Below are 19754 nucleotides of genomic sequence, written 5' to 3'. Positions count from 1 at the left end.
GGGCGCCTGCGCAGTTGTGGATCTTGCGTCTGAGTCGGCGCCCTTTCCGTCTCCCACTTCTTCCGGTCGGGGGAAACAGGAGTGATCCGGGGCGTTCGTCGCCAGGGCAACGTTGCCGGACGGGTGAAGCACGATACCGTGTTTTGATAGCTTGAACTGAGTGGGTTTTCTTTTTCTTGGAAGGTCTTTCTTTTTCTTTCCCAATTTCTCCCTAGTTTACCGTTTACGTATCTCTGGCACGAAAGGGGTGCCTTTCCGCAGAGCAACGTAGACGTCAGGTTTTGAGAATCCTGTGCAGCGTGAATAGTTGCAGCCACATACTCTCTTTCAGCTTAGTTTTATACGGGGGCACACTAAATCTCATCAGTCTGGCCGAGAATGATGGGAAGTGCATTTGCAACCTGCAAGAAGATGCAGCTAGTAAGGTTGCCAGATGCGCTTGCAAACCATAAGATTTCCTCTCCTCATTAGCCTGAATTAGGTTTCTCCAATGTAGGATTAGGGCAGGGGTCAGCAACCTGCGGCTCTGAAGCCACTTGTGGTTCTTTCATCCGTCTGCTGCGGCTCCCTGTCGCCGGTCGGCTCCACAATTGATAGGGCTCTTGGTTAGGACAGGTAGAGGAAAAGGGACACCGAGCTAGGAGGAGACTATGGTGGGGGAACCGGACTGCGAGTCGATTTCAGAATTGAATGGGGGGCTTCTGGTTAGGGCCTTTGTGGCTCTTTGAGTGTTTAAGGTTGCCGACCCCTGGATTAGGGCTACCAAATCTGGGCTCCAAAAATCCCGACTACAGGGCAGACTTTTCTCTTTCTTAGTTGTCATTTAAGGCCCTTGAAATTGTTGAACCCAGATCAAAAATCTCCACAAAACAAAGTAACTTTGAATGAAAGTGGATCTAGTTCTAAACAGGTACTATAATAAGCTAGAAATAAATATGCAGATTCAAGATAGAAGTAACACATGTTATTGATAGGGCTTTTGTTTTCCTTTTTGAAATTGGAGCATATTAAAATATTGAAGTACATTCAGAATTATATTAAATAATTTATTACATTCAAAGTTACTATGTTAATTAACTGTACAGGCCTGTTCTCATTGACGTGAAAAACAATAAACCTGAATTCAGCTTAATTTTTCCTGAACTGGCTAGGACAGAAACTTCCCCATCAGGACGTTGGTATTGATTTTGTTCAGTTTAAGATTGTGTCATTTTCTACAAATAGTTTTTCCGTTTGATGTTTTAGGAATCTGACCTTGTGAAGAAGATGGTGAATGTTTTGAAAGGGATACTTATAGAATGGTAAGCAAAAATATATTGGCAATGTAAGTGCTACCCCAAGCTTATAAGAAATTTGATAGCATGAGCAGGAAATGTTTATGTTGTGACATGGTTACAAGAAACAGTTGTGATTGTAATCAGCAAGTGACATAGCAAAAATAACATACTCTTATTTTAAAGGAATACTGAATCACTGAAATGTGATATGGTGTATTATTCATGTAACCTATGAACTATGAATATTTGGTATGCCTAATTCATATTATTAAAATGGAGATTATTCTGCCAACAGCCTCATTTTCATATTACACTTAAAGTTAACTGGCTTAAATAGCTTGTCAACATTGCCTTTAATTTCTAAAGGGGTTACTTGTTTAAATTCCAGATTGTAAAGAATTCACTTAACCAGCAGAATGGGCTGAGACAGCAATTACTATCTTCTGCTAGTACTTTCCCCTTCATGTAAACTGAATAATGGATGTACAGTTTAATATTAATTTTGAGGACTCTAGGCCTCATGGGCAATTACCAGATTAGAACCACCATGACATGGTTCTAAAAATACCATATCCAAGATACAGCAATCCAGATAATCGCTGGAAGTAGAATCAAATTAAGGGTTTTGTTGCATCTAATGATCATCTATTTTTTTAAAATCCTGTTTAGAATTCATTAGGAACACACAGCAGCAAAAACAAAACAGAAAAAAGGATGGGTACTAGGCTTTTTAAAAAGAGATTCACCTTCAGAAAGAGCAGTGTATGCATATAAATAATAAGGCCCAATTAAGATGAAAGTTAAATTCAGAGAAAAAAAAGCTTTGAAAGACACCAGAAGCAGGTAATTGCTTTCAGCTCAATTATTTAAAACCAGTGCAATTTTAGCTGCTTACCCACTATATACCCTAGATATCTAAATCTACCTTTGTTTGTTTTTCATACTTATTGAAAAATTTTACTCCACAACTTGGATGGGAAGTTTACATTCCTTTACTTCCTTTCTTATAGCTAGCTACTGTAAGATTCCAGCAAACTTCTCCTTAGTATTTAATTTCAAAGGAAAGGAAGTTGTTTTGGCTCAAAGATTGGGCCAGCTGGCCTTTTACTCTACTACAGATAGACATGTGTACAGTATGATAGTAGATGTATTCAGGGAATTTCTAGCAGTTTATGTTACTATATGGCTGTGACAAAATGAATATATTTCTTAGGCCAGTGATTGCAAAAAGAAATCCAAATAGGTATTTTACAAAATGCATTAGCATAGTGCACTTTTGCTTGAAGTACTATAGCAACTGTTTGTGTATGCATTTACAAATAGCACTTTGGAGGTCATAGGAGAAGTGGTTAAACATGCAGGCCGAGTCAAAAAGAGACAGCTTTCAAAACAACCCCATGAGCCTTGTTAAAGGTGCAGCTGCCTTAATAATTTTAAGAAAGAAAGAAAGAAAGAAAAATGGTTTCATAGATTTACTTCTCCTTCCTCACAATCTCTTCCAGATTGGGTAATGTTATTGGAAAAAGTATTCTGAGTTGATCTTACATTGAAAACTTTAGATATTTGACCATCTGTCTCCAAATTTAATTTTTTGATTATATAAAATCTGATTAATGTTAGTGATGTCACAACCCAACTCTGATTGAATAAATAACCCAAGTTAATCTTTTCTAATTCAATGTTTTAGCCTAGTTCAGAACTAACAAAATTGCCATAGTGAATAGATTGTGCTATGAAAAGGACAATTGGAATATAGTCCTTGGATTCTTCTTGCATACATAGTCCCATTTAATAATCACCTCTTGGGATCTTAATATTAAACTCAAGTTGATCCTGAAGGATAGAATCCAGATGATAATACCTGTTGATATTTCTCCTTGGTTTATGGTCAATGGAATCTGTAAGATTCAGTCTTGTGCATTGCAATACAGGCTTCAACAGTCATAACTCTTTAATGGTTGCTGAACAACGGGTTAGGACTATAACGATGTTGAATGAGTGGTACTTACAGCTAGATGTCAGTTCTATTGATACCAGTACTAGTTTATACATACAACAGTTTCAGCATTCTGCTACACATGATTACTGTACTGTAAAGCCAGTACAGAAAGTGGTAAGTCACTCTGGTAAGTCTCCTGCACCCAGGAACAGCCAACCCCAAACTGCCCTGCTTGCACTACATTCATTTCTTGTGCACCCTGCAGAACTACACCAAGTCCTGCTCTACTGGTATCCTTATGTTCCCTCCCACACTGGGCAGCAGCCACATATTAGCCTGCCAACTTGTTTGCAAGCTGCCTGGGAATTGCAACTTGCTGCTGGCTACCCCACTGACCCTCACTTAGTGATCCACAAAGCCTCTTAATGATGACAATTGCGACTGCTGGGATTGCCATCGCAAAACATGACTTCATGCTTTATGACCGCTCTGCTTAGCAACAGAAATTATAGTCCCAATTATCTTTGTTAATTGAGGACTATCTGTTTTACATGAAACTGTTGGAAATTTGTCATTTAGAGACTGGCTAAAAAGTCATCACTATGCCCTTGATACTTGCATATATTGATCTTGAGGACGTATTAAAAACCACATTTAATCATATTAAAATTTGTTTATCTGGTTGGATGAAACACCTGGCTTGAACATACTCCCAACTGTCTGCATTCAATTCCAATAGGTGGAATATATTCATTCTATTTGATTGTGGTTTAATGGTTCAGCCTTTCTTGGATAAGGTTGCGCTCCTCTCAAAATATCACATTTGACGTTGGCAGTGTTCCTTGGCTTGTATTTTCCTGCTGGAATATATCCATGAGAAGGAGCAATCTTTTCTGACCTTATACTTTAGATTTTACTTGAGGACAGGTCTTTGTTACAATTATTCATTGCTTAAATACTTCCTGGATAGAATGTTAGGTTATTTGCAAAGCTAACGTTGAAAAGTATTAGAAATTGCAGTGACGGCAAAACATATGGATCAGAATACGTTGTACTTATTTTACTAAATTCTCATTTGCTCCTAGTCTTTTTTCATCACTGATTAAATTTAACCAGTTTTGGTTCCTAGGAATCTCAACAATGCTACTTCAGGGCATTTTGTCATATAAATACGGTACCTGAGTTTTCATCTACCCAAGTCATAGCAGATTTTTTTAAAAATATGGTAGCTATCAATGAAATATCCTCCACAACTGAAGGTGGCCAAGATCCACACAGTGTAATGTTGGATGTTTGCTCAGGGTTGGATATTTGGGATAATCCTGAAAATACTTGATCTCCTTAACAAATTAGGATGTTTTCATAAGTTTTCATTTTTTTCAATCTCATCATGTTTTATAAATTTCTGCTTGGTTGCTTTATAAGGTTTATGACGTTTAATGCATTTCATAAATGTAGTTTTATTGTATTATATTGACATTTGCATTGTAACTATTGCAAGCTTAATTCGTTGAAACATTACATGAGATTACCATAATTTTATCCTTGTCCCCACAGTGACCCAGCCATGAAGCAGTTCCTGCTGTACCTGGATGAATCAAATGCCCTGGGAAAGAAGTTCATCATACAAGACTTAGATGAGACCCATGTCTTTGTGTTGGCTGAAATGGTTAACTTCTTGCAAGAGAGAGTGGGAGAATTAATGGACCAGAACTCTTTTCCTATTACACAGAAATAAAAAATGAGGCTGGATATGGATACACATCGAATTGAAAGCCTGTAAATTTTTCTGTGAATTAATTTAAGGCAGATTGAATAATAGTCACTATGAGAAGTGAGCTACATACATATCAAGAATTGTCTTTTATTGTTTTCAGTTTCATCCTGTCTTAAAACAGCAATTGTGCTAACAGCTCATTTTGTTTGCTAGTGCAAATTACTGTAGAATTTGGGATTCTTTAGGGTGTTGTTTGTAGAGGTGAATGCAATATTAATACTGATATTCAGTTTCTCTCTGTAATATTCCCTCATAGAGAAAGCTACCTTAAAATACAGTATGTACATTTTAACTAAAATATGAAGTTGTTTTTTTTATAATTCCAAGGAAGACTGTTAAATTTTGTAATTTGAATACTCTTGCAAAAGCATAGTCCTCCCATTACAACCACAATTGAGCCCAAAATTTCAGTTCTAAGTGAGACAGTTAAATGATTTTTGTCTCATTTAACTATCCTTCTTGCCACAGCTGTTAAGTGAATCATTGCAGTTGTTAAGTTGGTAACATAATTGTTAAGTGAATCTACCTCCCGTTGATTTTCTTTATCAGAAGGTCAAAACATGTGATCACATGACCCCAGGACATTGCAACCATCATATGAAAGTCATCAAGCATCTGAATTTTGATCACATGACTATGGGGATGCTGCAAGGGTCATAAGTATGAAAAATGGTTCTAAGTCACTACTTTCAGTGTCATCGTAACTTTGAACGGTTCCTAAACAAATTCTTGTAATTTGAGGACCACCTGTACATTAATAATGTGCAGACTACATGGTGCTGAATAGAATTGTTTCATAGCCTAGTTGTTTTTAATTCACAGTAATAAATTTCACTAGGTTCACTCTTAAATTAACATGTATAGGATTCCGTTTATTCAATTTAGGCACTGTCCCATTTCAAATTGGTTCTGATAAAACAAGACACAGTAAATAATATAATAAAGATAACGACAAAAAAAATGACAAATCTAAACAATAACCCATAAACATAAACATAGCCAATGGGCCCCACATCACTTAGCCCAAGGTCTGGAGAACAAAAGATGTAAACAGAATGGAAGCAACACAAACCTCCAGGAAAAGCTGATTCCAGGATGGCAGCTAAAATATCATTTTGAGCTGAGCTTTATTTTTAAGTTTTAATTAAATAGTAAAACTTTATACGGTAAAACTTTAAATAGTAAAATTTCAACTATTTCCTTTAACATTTTATTTTATTACTGTAAACCATCTTGAATAAAAATGATTTTAAAACATTCATCAATGCATGACTGTTCAGACATGCAGTGCTGTCCTATGCATATTTATTCCAGGTCCTGTTGTATATCTATGTCATTTTCCTTTTCATTGAATGATACTTCTAAATAAATATCCATATGCTTGGATTGGAGATAAGTGACTTATTGGTTTGGAACCAGGCTAAGTGTTGCTGGAAGTATCCATAGAAATTGCTCTCCCATTTTCTCTAGAGACAGAGCATACATTCATAGAAAAACTAGCTTTAACTCTTATTTTTGGAAATGGTTGGAAACTATAGGGTATTTTATGTAGCCTTTTAAAAGTTTAAATCTCCAAAAATATTTATGTTGACATGGACTGCATGAAATATTTATGTTTTTATGCTTATACAGGTGTTAATTTACTAATTTATTGAGGATGTGGTTTTCTCTTTCAGTCCCAAAGGTGAAATAGGAAATATATATTTGTGACATGCAAAATAGTGTTAAATTGAAATAAACAAAAGTACTTGAAAATATATTAATTCTAAGCAGATGTTAAAATTGACTTGTAATACTTAAAAGTGTTCATGACCCATAATAACTGAATATTTACAGCAAAGACTAAAAAAAAAATAGTTGTCAAAGAGTTATGATGTCACATTGTAATTTGTTGTTAATAAATGTCAGGATGTTCCAAAAGGTTGTATATAGTATACTACATATACATTATACAAAACTCTTACCCTTAAGCCTTTGTTTCCCTACCCTTTTCTGTATTATTTGTCCTGCAGTCTCCAAGAGGTTTTGGAGAGTTTGAACAGAAGAAGAAGATCTGGGATACTTAAGTTAAAGTCCTCCCTTAACCATGCTGGTTGGTAGGGTAGCTTTGACTGAGGCACTTTTTCTCAACCTAACTCAACTTGCAATAAGGGAAATATTACACATATTTGCCGTGTAAGACTCTGTTGCAACCCCTCCACAACAGAGCCTCTTCAAAAGTTGTAAACAAGTTGTGGTTATTAATATGGGTTTTTTTTCTTCTAGTCAGTCATGTCCTGTTCTCAGACACAAGTCGCTGCAATTTTCTTGGCTAGCTTTTTCAGAAGTGGTTTGCCATTGCCTTCTTCCTAGGGCTGAGAGAAATGACTGGCTCAAGGTCATTCACCTGGCTTTGTGCCTAAGGGATATTTCATGTTAGACCATATATAGTCTATATATTGCACTTGAGCTAAGGTTTGGTAATCAAATCGAAATCTACAAACATGGTTTGATACAGAACAGATCAACTGTGCCTCTTAAGCTTAAAACCACAAATTCTGAATATCCCATTATCGTAATAATGGGATATTATTTTTAAGGTCATATTTGGAATAGCACTTTGAAAAAAAGCAAACTTCCCGAATATGAACTGTCTACATGCCTGGAATATACAGCAGTTTGCATATTGTTCTACGCCTGGAAGCAAATCCTTACCCTTCATATTTATTTCCATCCTAATAATTAACTTTCTATCTGAACTTATCACCAGCATAACATCAGTTTATATCGAATTCTCTAGTGCATATTAATACTAAAAAGAAATATAAACCATTGCTAGCTTATTCATTTCATTCTAAATATTCTGAAATAACAGTTTATGAAAGATAATTGTACTCCTTTGTCTTTTCCACCAGGTGCTTGATTTATTACCTTAACTTGGTCTGAAATACTGAAAAATAACACACTGAAAGTTTTGTTGAATGTTGAATTTAAACATAGCAGTTAAACCATAGTGTAGATCTTGCTTTAGACATTCCATGCCCTGCTGATTACAGCTGCATTTTAGAAGTATATTTATAAGATTAAAACAAACAATGGATTAATGGAACAGGTGGCTATAAAGAGATTAAAAAGTCTCTAGTTCAAGTCTGCTACCTTTCACTACATATTGCTGCACAAAGAGACTCTGGCTGAGATCATTTGGTTTCTTTACAGAGGATAAACATTTTCCTATGGTGACCAGTAGCATAGCATCTGTGGGACATATTTGGGGGGTGAAGGAGTGTCCAAAGTTAAGTCTGTACATACAAATATACAGAATAGCTTAATTTCACACACCCTCACATAAGATTTTTAAATATATATTTGGCACTCACTGCATCATATACTGGAATTTGCCACCTTAATTTTTGGCTAAATTCTGCTATACCATTTGGAAGAGAGAAAAAACTTGGACTCTGGAAATTGATTCCTGATTGAATAGTTTGATAAATTATGCTATGTACATAATATCATCTGTGCTTAATCACTGACCACTGTATAGCTAATTTCTGAAATCTAAAAGAGAGTAGAATATTTAAAGCCACTTCTGTAAACTTTACTCTGATAAATTTAAAATACCTTTTTTAAGTTCTTCCACTGGGCTCAAAGATTTCCTTTTAATTGAAAAGAACACCATTAATCAACTGATTATCATGGTGATCCATTACAGTTCATAATTATAATACTTGAACCACTTTAATATGCTTTATATTCTTCAAGTTTTAAAATAATAACTTAATCACATTTTACGGCTGGGAAACAGATCCTGCACTATATATAGCTAGCAGTGTACAGGTGTCAAGATATTTCAAATAGATTCAAGCTCATTACTCTGCTTAATGAATCACATTACTATTTGCTTTACTTCCTATAATTTTTCTTTACAATTCATTTTTGTCACTTTAGCTTTCTCTTCTTGCCATGGAGGGAAAATGAATAAATCTTAAGAGAAAAAGATATTTCTTTTTCTGATATTTGATTCCTTTTTGCTTTATATCCAATCTTTTATATCTGATGTAAGACCAATTTATAGGCATCTTTTAGCCTCAGCCTTGTCACAGGGAACATATCAGGAAGAAAAACTTACCTTTATTAAAAGTAAAAGAAAAGAGTGCACTGAATATCTGCGTGAGTCACACATTCATTCTTTTAAAACTTGCTTTAGAATGAAGGTAACATCTATGTTTCTAGCACTGATAGTTGATCTGAGCGTTAGCATTTGTCTTTTCTTAACTTTGATAAATTTTACTTCCAAAATGCATGACACAATAGAATTTTGATGACAAATAATTTGGTATGAAAAAAGACTCCTTACTTATTATAGGAGAAGTGTTTAAAACAGAGCTAGCCATATGATAGGTCATATTGTGATTTGATTTTTCCAAGATTTGTAAATGAAAAGTATCTATTTTCCTATTATCAAAGTTTAGGTTTTATTCCATTGTTTTTTTTCTCATCTGAATTTCTCCATTTCCATCTCTCTGTTCCCATTTCCATTTGTACATCTTGATTGGATTTCAGCAGCTATCATTAAAATTAAAATCACTTGCACTTATGAAAACATCTTGCCTCTATTCTGTACCAAATATTATTAATTTAAAATTTATATCACATAAATGTATGAGATCATTCATCTAGGCAACAAAATACAACAATGTATCCATTTGTTGCTCTTCCATTGCCAAGAAAAGATAGAAAACAATTGAAAAGGAATGGAAGTGATATCCACATTCTCTAGCTTTGAAGGCAAAAGGTTTCAACAAAAAAGTTTGATTAAAAGTGTTCACTATTGTGTGCATTTATAAAATGTCTCATTTTTGCCTCTGTCAGAAGTTAGAATCGATTAATTATAGAATCTTACATTGGTCAGTAATGAAACAAAAATATTTCATTTATATTATGTCTGTTTCATGTAGAAAACTAGTTTCTTAAGACATTTATGCATTTTTCACTTAAACATTTAAGAATTTTGCTTTTACCTGGCTTTGTTTGTGTTTCAAACTTGGTGTAAAACATTTAAAGGTACATTTTCCTCTGAGTCAAGCTCAGTTGGTGACTTCAGGCATATATTCTTGTAATATTGTGGCCACCAATAAAGAAGTTGTTTGCCATCATCTTTGAGGCTATTTCTCCTGTTCCATTGTCTAACCTGCATGCTTGTTACTGCCTCCAACTTGCCAACCATACTCTTAACTAAACACAATCCTTCTTAGCCATTCAAGATAAACCTTGAATGTTCAACCAAATTAATCCTAACAAGTAATTCCTGACCGCACAGAATTATAATGCTCAGTTTCTGTTTTGCCAATAAAGAGTCATTTGAAAGGCTGACAATTATTAAATATTGAGCCAAGTATCTGGATGCAAGTGTCCTTCTAGGAACAAATGATAATTTCTGAAGGCCCTTCCTAAGGATGATACAGTAGATTTTTTCACAAATGAACAAATGCACATTTTTAGACCATAAGTTTCTTCCAAGTACTTGTTCATCTCAGGAAAAATATCCATTAAGTGGAATATTGTTAAGACAGGGGAGGAGAAAAGATTCTGGAATCCATGGTGGCGGAATGCCAAGAAGCTATGAAGAATGAAGATAGCATACTAGCCAACTACGGTAGCAGAAAATGCATTCTGGGCAATTTCAACACAAAGTACCTAACTAATCCAATATAGTTATCCAGATTAATCCAATATAACACATTCCAAGTCAGGTGTTTAAGGCTATTTATAGATGATTGATCGCGATATCTTCGATGGAATATCTCCAAGTTATTGTTTTTTACTAGCATATATTAGGCACATTTCTTTAGTACTCTCTTACCTCTACTCAATCCAATTTTGCAGGTTTCTATTGCACTTCAAGCTACCAATATCTTGTGAAAAAGTAGACAAAAAAGGTTAGAACAGCAGCATACTGGTGATATATATGTTGATGTAACTTTTAAATAAATACATGCTTTATTTAAAATATTTATGTTACTTTCTATTTAAAACATCTTTACAATCTCTAGAATAACATATGGAAGATTCATAAGAGCATAACAACATACATAATTACATAGTCACTTTATGTGTGTGTGTGTGTATGTGTGTGTGTTGCAATTGAGCTGATAAATAAATAAAGGGAGACTAGTATAGATCGATTTCAAACTATTTAGCTCTCATCAGCTAGCCCTACCCTTACTGGGATTTGAGCCTGTGCTGTATTACATATTAGGCACTTGTGTTAGCCACTAAGCCACAGGTTCTCCTCCTTTATCAGCTGAGCCAGGGAAATAGGTATGTATTTTGTGTCACAACCCCTGGTATGCCCAAATATGGGAGGAAGCATACTGCTTTCCTTTCTCTGTCTATCAGCTCATCTCAAGAGACCATCCAGACAGAAAGCCATTATTTTTACTGTTGCCTTTTTTTTACATTTGTGTTGCAATTGTGCTGATATAATATAATATAAATCTTTCAAGGGGGGGGGTTGAGAAAAAAACTGAAAGAAGGTGGGGAAACATATGTTCTTCTTTCAAATTATTAAGATTAATTTTTGGTTTTAAATATGATGTTTTAAGAATACAATTCCCTGTCTTGAGAAGGAGAGGAATAAGAATGGAAGGGCACTGCTATTTGTAGCAGTTTGTTAATTTCATTTTTTTACTGTAGAATTCTGGAGGTGGAATCAGATTGGCATTGAGTGGATCCAAAATTACTCCATTTCTTCAGCTGGTCCGAAAATGGCTCCCTCCTATCTTCCCACGCGAACACTGAACAGGTATAGCTACAGTAATTATTTCACAAAGACTTCTGATAATGAGAAATGGAAGTATTTCTGGGGTGGGTGGGGATTTATTCATAGCCCATCTGGATAAATTTCCACAATTCCCAATTTTCATTACAAAAAAGAACTAGTTTCTATGCATTCTGGAACAAAGAAAAACACATATGGCAATCCTCCTTTGCCTGTTTGTAAGGGGAAAATTTTTCCTTTTCAGTGAGTTTAAACAACCAATGAACAATCTTATCAGAGGTGGACATGCACAATTGAGAGAAAGACATTTTAAAAAATGTTTCCTTCTGAGAAATGATTACTTAAAAAAAAATCAGACATCCAGAGGAATTATACATTTATTCCTAAATAAAAAGTACTCTCTCTCTCTCTTCCTCCATCCATCCATCCATCCATCCTACTATATTACTATATATGAGACTCCTTTTGTGAAGGTAAGTTCTAGGTAACCGATGGAATTGCTGCTGCTGTACATACCTCCTTGTTCACTTTTATGGCAAGGTTATAGGTAGTTTCCCAGACTTTTGCTACTGGGGTATTTTAACCTTTGATTCCCAGGTAGAATCTGAAGAGGCTCAGGATTTCATGGCCATGAGGATCAAAACCCAATACTTTGGGAGTCACATATTAGGTGTGTTTCATCTTGGAGCAGTATGATATGAACTGAATTTGGGGAATATTAATGGCTGTCCTTTGTCATGGTCAGATCATTAGTTGATTGGGACCATCCAAAGTGCCTGATACACTCATAGGGTCCTTGGGGAGTTCCCTGAAACTCTCTTACCTATTTGACCAAGGCTTTAATTGTCACTTGGAACAGAGGTCCCCAACCCCTGGTCCGTGGACCGGCATCAGGCCACAGAATGCCACAAACCAGGCTGCGCAAACAAGCAAAGCCCTAACCGTGGGATGCAGCAAACCACTTGAAACCACGCCCCTTCCGGTCCGCAGAAAAACCTGACTTGAAATGAGAGGATGACATTGGCCTTCCATCAGACTGAACTTGTGTGGCCCCTTCCTGTTCATTGATTTCAAGGGATTGCCTGATTTTCAGAAGAATTTTTGGAAATAAAACAACAGAAAAGCCACCTGGAATATTGCTGGAAACAAGAGCAGAAAAATAGTCACTGTTACATTAAGGATCAAATTGCAGCATTAAGAGCAGCAGAGTAAATCCGCAGAGTGCTGGCCAGCAGCCCTGTTCAAAGTGACCTGTTAATGTTACAGAATGATCAGAGGAACATCTGCAGGCTGCTGTGACAATTATTTTAAGCAATTGATAGAGCGGGGTCATTTGAATCCAGTTTGAGCTGAACTCGTTTCATGTCCTTTTGAGATGAAGCACTGTCAAGGGCTATCTGGAAAAAGTCTGGGACTTTCAGTCTGGAGGATAAGTCTGGTACTGATGTATCTAGATAAGTGTTTCCCAAAGTGTGGTACGCGTACCCCCAGGGGTACGGGAAGAGTTTGGTGGGGGTACGCGTTGCACCGGAGTTTGGTGGGGATCACGTGGGAATATCCACTGCACCGTGCTTAGCTGCGCACACAGAACAAGGAAAGAAATAGGCACGTATCGCAGTTTTTACATGGGAACTTTCATTTATTTTGCGTATGTACCAAAAAAATAAAAATATTTTGATTTTTATTAAAGCATATGCTTTTATGAGGGGTACTCAGCGTTACGAAAATTATAGAAGGGGTACACATATGTCAAAAGTTTGGGAAACACTGATCTAGATCCATATGCCTCCTGGGAAGCACTGGTGTACTTAACAGCACTGGATAATTTCCAAACAATCTCCAATCTTTTTAGAGAAGATTATAGAGAAGATTGTCAAGGGCAGTTAAAGAAGGCTCTAAAGGAAAGAGATTAATAGGATGCCTTTGAGCTGGGTTTCAGTCCTGGGCACAGTACTGAGGTGGCATTGATTGTACTTGTGGGTGACTTCTGTCTGTATGGTCTGGGATGGCTGTCACACATTCAACTAAGCATTCTTGATCTCTCAGTGATTTTGATATTAATATTCTTCTGGATTGATCCTGGCATTCTGGATTAGCTCAGGTTAGGAATGGGAACAATTAGTCCTGATCCCACTGGTAACAATATGATCCCAAAGATCTAGATGCTGGCCCAGCTGTAAATTATATGAATTGTGTGTCTAGTTCGCAATATAATATGTTTTAATTCATTGTGCTTTATCAGTTGATCAGTTTTCTTTGCATTTGATGTTTTTAAGCCTTGTTAGCTACCTAGAGTTGTCTGGCAAGTGGGTGGCTGTATAAACTGGATAAATTGAGCAAACAAACAATTTTAAAAACCCACATATACCCTATCTTTCCTCCAGGATGCAATCAGGAGGACTAGTTCTTTGATTGGAGTGTGACTGATTGACTGACCAAAAGCAAGTAGGTTTGACTCAGTATGAGACAGCCTCCCACACTGCCCTCATAATATATGGGGTCATTTTCCTGACAAATAAGCCGAGGTGGCGCAGTGGTTAAATGCAGCACTGCAGGCTACTTCAGCTGACTGCAGTTCTGCAGTTCGGCGGTTCAAATCTCACCTGCTCAGGGTTGACTCAGCCTTCCATCCTTCCGAGGTGGGTAAAATGAGGACCCGGATTGTTGTTGGGGGCAATATGCTGACTCTGTAAACCGCTTAGAGAGGGCTGAAAGCCCTATGAAGCGGTATATAAGTCTAACTGCTGCTATTGCTATAACGAGAAACTCAAAATATATGAAAAACATGTTGTCCCAAAATATATAGTTCACTGGAGTTGCATACACTACAGACCTACTGTACAATACAGCTTTTGTTTCCCACCACCACCCATGATGAATTCTGGTGGATATGAATGGGTTCGGTGTGTTGTTAAATTTACTTTTTCTGCTCCTGGGGCAGAAAAACACCTGCCCCCAAAACATAGCACAGAACACATTATCTGAAATTTTAGGTGTTAAGATAATAAATAAGGCCGAATGGCATTGTTTAAACCAGTGATTCCCAAAGTGGAGCCCACGCCCCATAGGGGAGCAATTTGATTTTTAATGGGGGCAATTTGAATCTTGTTTAAACAAGTTAATGACCTTTTAGGCTTCCTCTGAGTGAGTAGAGTTTACTTTTTGAGTAAAGTAAGAATTATATGTCATGGGGAGGGGGGGCATCAGGATTTTAGAGATGCTTAGGAGGGCATGGCCAAAAAAAAAGGTTGGGAACCACTGATTTAAACTAAAGGGTTCATCTTCAACATACCGATTCGTTTATAAAAGCAACGAAACGGGGTCCTTTCATCGCAAAACGAAATCGGGATTCTGAAATGGAATCTTTGTCGTGCCAGGCACAGGCGTGGAAGCCGAACCCGACGAGCCGGGGGTACAGCCGCTCTCTAGTCCGCCACCCCACTCCTAACCCCCAACAACCACCCCAGGAAGGGTTTCTTGACAAGGGCCAAAGAGGAAAACGGCAACTCTATACGGGCGTGCAGAAGCCCTCGCCGGCCTTGGGTCTGTGGATCGTGTTTCTGATCTGCGCCGCTGGCCGGCCCGGAAAAGGCCGGGGCGTCCGGCTACGGTTTGGTAGCTCCTTTCTTCGCCCGCTGCAGAAGAGGAGGGGAGGGGACAGAGCCGGAGTTGTGGGAGGGCGAAGAAAGGGGGGAAAAAATAACATGTTGGGTCATGTGGTTGCATCACGTGAAAGGGGTGTCAGGCCCAGCAGCAGCAACAGCAGCAGCAGCAGCAGCGGCGGCTGAACGACCTGAGACGGAGAAACAGACAGACGTTGGACGCTTGGCTTGTCGGGAGGAGCGACAGGCACGCAGGGAGGGCGGAAGCCTCACCGGATGAGTTCCAGCAGCTACTAGCTGGCACTGCCTTGTCTGGTCTGCCGGAGAGAGGTAAGGCATTCATCCCCCCCCCCCCAACCTTGATTGCAGCTGCCCACTCCTCTTCGCCGTTGCTGTGTAGGAGCTGGGTTCTGTCGCGCTCCTTCCTTTCTCCTTCTCTCCCTTTTTCCCCTCCCTCCATCCATCTCATCGTCCCCTTCGGAGGATGCAGGATCCGCGCGTCTGGGCGGGCGGCTCTCGGGAGGTAGCCGACGACTCCCGTCTCCTCCCCTTCCCCTCGCCTTTATGTCAGATGCTCCCGGCTGTTTGCGAAGGATGTAGCGGCTGGTGGGTCCCCCCCTTCTTTCTTGCTTTTTAGCGGTCTTTACCCCCACGAACCCTGGTGATCGGTGCTGTGAGGGTTAGGGAAGCGATATGGGGCAAAAGAGTCGGGGGGGGGGGTAGCGTGGACTCCCCAAACGCAGGCTGGCCGGAGGAGTGGGTGGAAGTGCCTGGGGTCCGGGAGTGGGGGTGGCAGGAAGGATGGGCGGCGGGGGGGGGGCGCACAGGTGGCGCGCAGGGAGTGGGTATCTCCGCCGTGTGTGTGTGTGTATTGTGTGTGTGTCCGTGTGTGTGCGTGTGTGTGTGTGTGTGTGTGTTCTCTACACACCCCGGTCTATTCAGTCGGGAGGATATGTTGAAGAAAAGGCAGCATCTGGAATGGAACCCCCTCTTTTGAACGGGGAAGGGGAAAGGAAATGAAGGGTGATGGGTGGGTGGGTGGATGGGAAGAACAGGTTTGCAGCAGAATCCTCTCTTCTTGAAACACCTTGTCTCCATCTCAGGAAGATTTGAGTCTTGAAACCTACTTTGGGATTTCAGTTTGGGGATAGACATCCAGTATTGCTAAGTGCTATCTGGCAGCCACCACTGAATGTATGGAAGTTAAGAGCTTTAGCTGATGTGGGAGAAGGGAAGAACATAAACACGCCTTAATCTTTTGTATCTCCTATATCAGATTTACCCAAAGCAAGTCGTATTTAGATTTAGGTGTTTTGTTTATATAGGTAGTCTTCAACTAATGTCCACAATTGAGCCCCAAATTTATGTTGCTAAATGAAACATTTGTTAAGTGAGTTTTGCCCCTATTTATGAGCTTCCTTGCCACAGTTGCTAATTGAATCACCATAGTTGTTAAGTTTGTAACCCAGTGGTTAAATGAATCTAGCTTTCCCATTGACTTTGCTTGTCAGAGGGTCGCAGAAGTTGATCATATGACCCTGGGACGCCACAAATATGAATCAATTGCCAAGCATCTGAACATCGATCACATGCCCTTGGGAATGCTGCAATGGTTGTAAGTGTGAAAAGTGGTCATAAGTCTCTCTCTCATACACACATTTAGATTTAGACCCTTTTGTGTTGTCATTGCTTACAGAGCATACTAAACCTTTGTTTTCAAACATGAGTTTGAAAGCTTGGAGCTGCATATTCCAGAGAAGAAGGGAAAATAAATACCCAAGAAGGAGCTTTCCTCAGAGGCCGCAAAAATGTAGCCCTCAGTTTGTGGCTCTAACCTTTCATTTCAAATGGGAAGAAGATGTGATCTTATGCAGGCTATTTCCTCTCCCTTCTCCCTGACTTTTGTTGCCTGGTGTGTTTGTATTGGGTCTGTTCTGCAGCCAATAGGAAGGAAAAGGTCACTCCAGGAGAATAGCTATACTTTTTAGAGGAAAGCCACTCTATTAACTACACCATATTAAACACAAATCAAGCCATGAATTTATGGGGTAAAAAACCCAGATCAAAGTTTGATAACATTTCTTTAGCACCAATCACAATATCACAAGAGATGGGCAATTTTCAAGTTCTACAGAATTTAAGCAGCATGATTTTGTTGGGTTAGGAAACTTATTTTATCATACTGAATCTTGTTTGTTCCAGAAATATCCTTTCTTGACTCATATAAGGGTGCGTATAATTCAGATTCAGTGCTGGCCAGATCCATTAGGATACCTTTTCAAAGACTGACTCATTAAGGTTTTAGTTTACAATAGCTTTATATCTCCTTACCCCCATCACATTTAAATGTACATAAATGTCTGTCCCATTGTAGAATAATATAAAATAAATAAAATACTTGCAACACTGAAGATGATTACAGCATTTTTCTTTTACTTGTGAAAAACTTTGCTTTCCATCTCATATTAATTTGAATAAGAAGCACCTTCGCTGAGGATTTGAATGTTAGTCCAGAAGTTTAATTGGTGATCTGTGATTTCTTGGAATTCTGATATCTTGATTTTGATTTTTTTTTAGAATATTTATAACCTTATATAATTAAGTCCATATGGTTAAAATATTGTTAGCATGGCTGTTGTGAAAACTGTAACTTTTGATGATAGTGGTTTACCTGACTTGCTATATACCAGATCTTCCTTGAAAATATATGTTCTTAGTCCTTTTTTTAAAAAGTGGCCCCATTTCTTTGATACAGGACTGAAAGCAGAAATGGCTCTAATGATGATGTAATCTTTCCAAATGCTAAACCATATTTAGTCAAGGTGAACTTTCTTGAAGTTTAATGCATTTTTTTCATGATTAGAGGGCAGTGTTTGTTTTAATGATCTGAGTGATCTGAAGAACAAAGCTGTATGCTGTGAAGCTAAGAAAAAGGCAGTCCGTTTTTGAGATAAATTCTTAATCCCAAACATTACAGTTGAAATTTGAGCAAGAGCACCTTTCTATTTTTAATAGTTCTTAAGTCAGCCCCATGTTCAGGTATGGCCAGACAGCATTTTTCCCCCTCATGATTCCCATAAGAAGGAGAAGAGACATTAGTCTCTTCAGTCTCTGGTTCTTTGTAGCTTCCCTCAATTGGGAGGAAACACGAATTTCAAAATCATTAGATCTTGCTAGACCTGTCCTTCATGAATTTATGTATTCCCGTCTTAAATGCATCCAAGTTAATGGCCATCACCATATCATATAGTAATGAATTCCTAAGGTTAATTATATTCTGACATATATACTTTCCTTACATTGTTGGCGTTTTACATTTTAATCTTTTCTTAATAATCCCTAGCATGAAGTTTCCCTTTTCTACAATGTGGAATGTACTTGGTCAACATCTCCATTGTGCTATCCACTGTGATCCAAAATCTTTTCCCAGTTAGTTATAAGCTGCTGAGAACCCATCACTGTATATGTAAATTTTAAGGGCTAAGGGATGAGGTTCAGAAGCACTATTAGATCAAAAGGCATCCCTATAATTTGTACAGTTATTAGAGGCCTCATTTTTTAAATTTATAAGCCATTTCGTAATTATGATGCATAATTTATCTTTGCAATAAATTGGCATGCATAAAAGTGCATATTTGTCCTGTGAGCGTGACACTACTATCTCAGTAGTTCCCTGCTATTTTTCTTAGCATTTTCTAATATTTTGATTTTAAAAAAATAAGATGAATAATTTGGTTTAACCCTAAGATGAGAGATGATAACAGCATAATGACTGAGAATGAGCTGAGCATGAGATCACGCTCAGTTCATATCTCACTTCAACCATGGACTCACTCAATAGCTTTAAATAAGTCACTCTTTCACACTCTGAAGACAATTAGTATTGGGATCTAATTTAGAAGAATTGTTATGATTTCTGAGCTATAATGGCGATTCAAGCACATAAGGAATATGTCATATATGTTGTATAAAGATTATCATATTGGTAGTAATATACTATAACATGGAATCCAAAGAAAGAATGGAAAAATTGTCTTACACCTGCTTTTTCCACCTACCACCTTAATTCCTCCGAGATTTCTATCCCATAGACTGGGAGTTACAACCCTATGAGGTTCTTCTCACAGTGGGAAGGTGAAACTATAGGAAGCCCTTATTTATCTGAATTTTACCTTATAGCAATAGCAATAGCAGTTAGACTTATATACCGCTTTATAGGGCTTTCAGCCCTCTCTAAGCGGTTTACAGAGTCAACATATTGCCCCCAACAACAATCCAGGTTCTCATTTTACCCACCTCGGAAGGATGGAAGGCTGAGTCAACCCTGAGCCGATGAGATTTGAACAGCCGAACTTCAGAACTGCAGTCAGCTGAAGTAGCCTGCAGTGCTGCATTTAAC

General features: G+C 38.0%; 1 protein-coding gene across 1 annotated transcript; it reads left to right on the top strand.

The window, feature by feature from the left end:
• Window positions 1-27: 27 nt before the first annotated feature.
• Window positions 28-6379, top strand: GTF2H5 (general transcription factor IIH subunit 5). Its single transcript, XM_014057576.2, has 3 exons — window positions 28-160; window positions 1246-1301; window positions 4774-6379. The coding sequence occupies exons 2-3, from the start codon at window positions 1267-1269 to the stop codon at window positions 4952-4954; spliced, it is 216 nt and encodes a 71-aa protein (XP_013913051.1). The 5' UTR covers window positions 28-160; window positions 1246-1266; the 3' UTR covers window positions 4955-6379.
• Window positions 6380-19754: the final 13375 nt, after the last annotated feature.

This window comes from Thamnophis sirtalis, unplaced genomic scaffold (genome assembly GCF_051295495.1).
Source record: "Thamnophis sirtalis isolate CommonGarterSnake01/CBP01778 unplaced genomic scaffold, rThaSir2_p1.2 scaffold_6, whole genome shotgun sequence".
Lineage (NCBI taxonomy): Eukaryota > Metazoa > Chordata > Lepidosauria > Squamata > Natricidae > Thamnophis > Thamnophis sirtalis.
Note: the sequence above shows the minus strand (reverse complement) of the source record. Positions and strands in the feature narration are given on the sequence as shown.

Bases quoted from the DNA above. Each gene is read 5' to 3' on its own strand.
- GTF2H5 (XM_014057576.2), top strand. From the start codon at position 1,267: ATGGTGAATGTTTTGAAAGGGATACTTATAGAATG. The intron at 1,302-4,773 runs GTAAGCAAAAAT...TTGTCCCCACAG, and splicing joins AAAGGGATACTTATAGAATG to TGACCCAGCCATGAAGCAGT.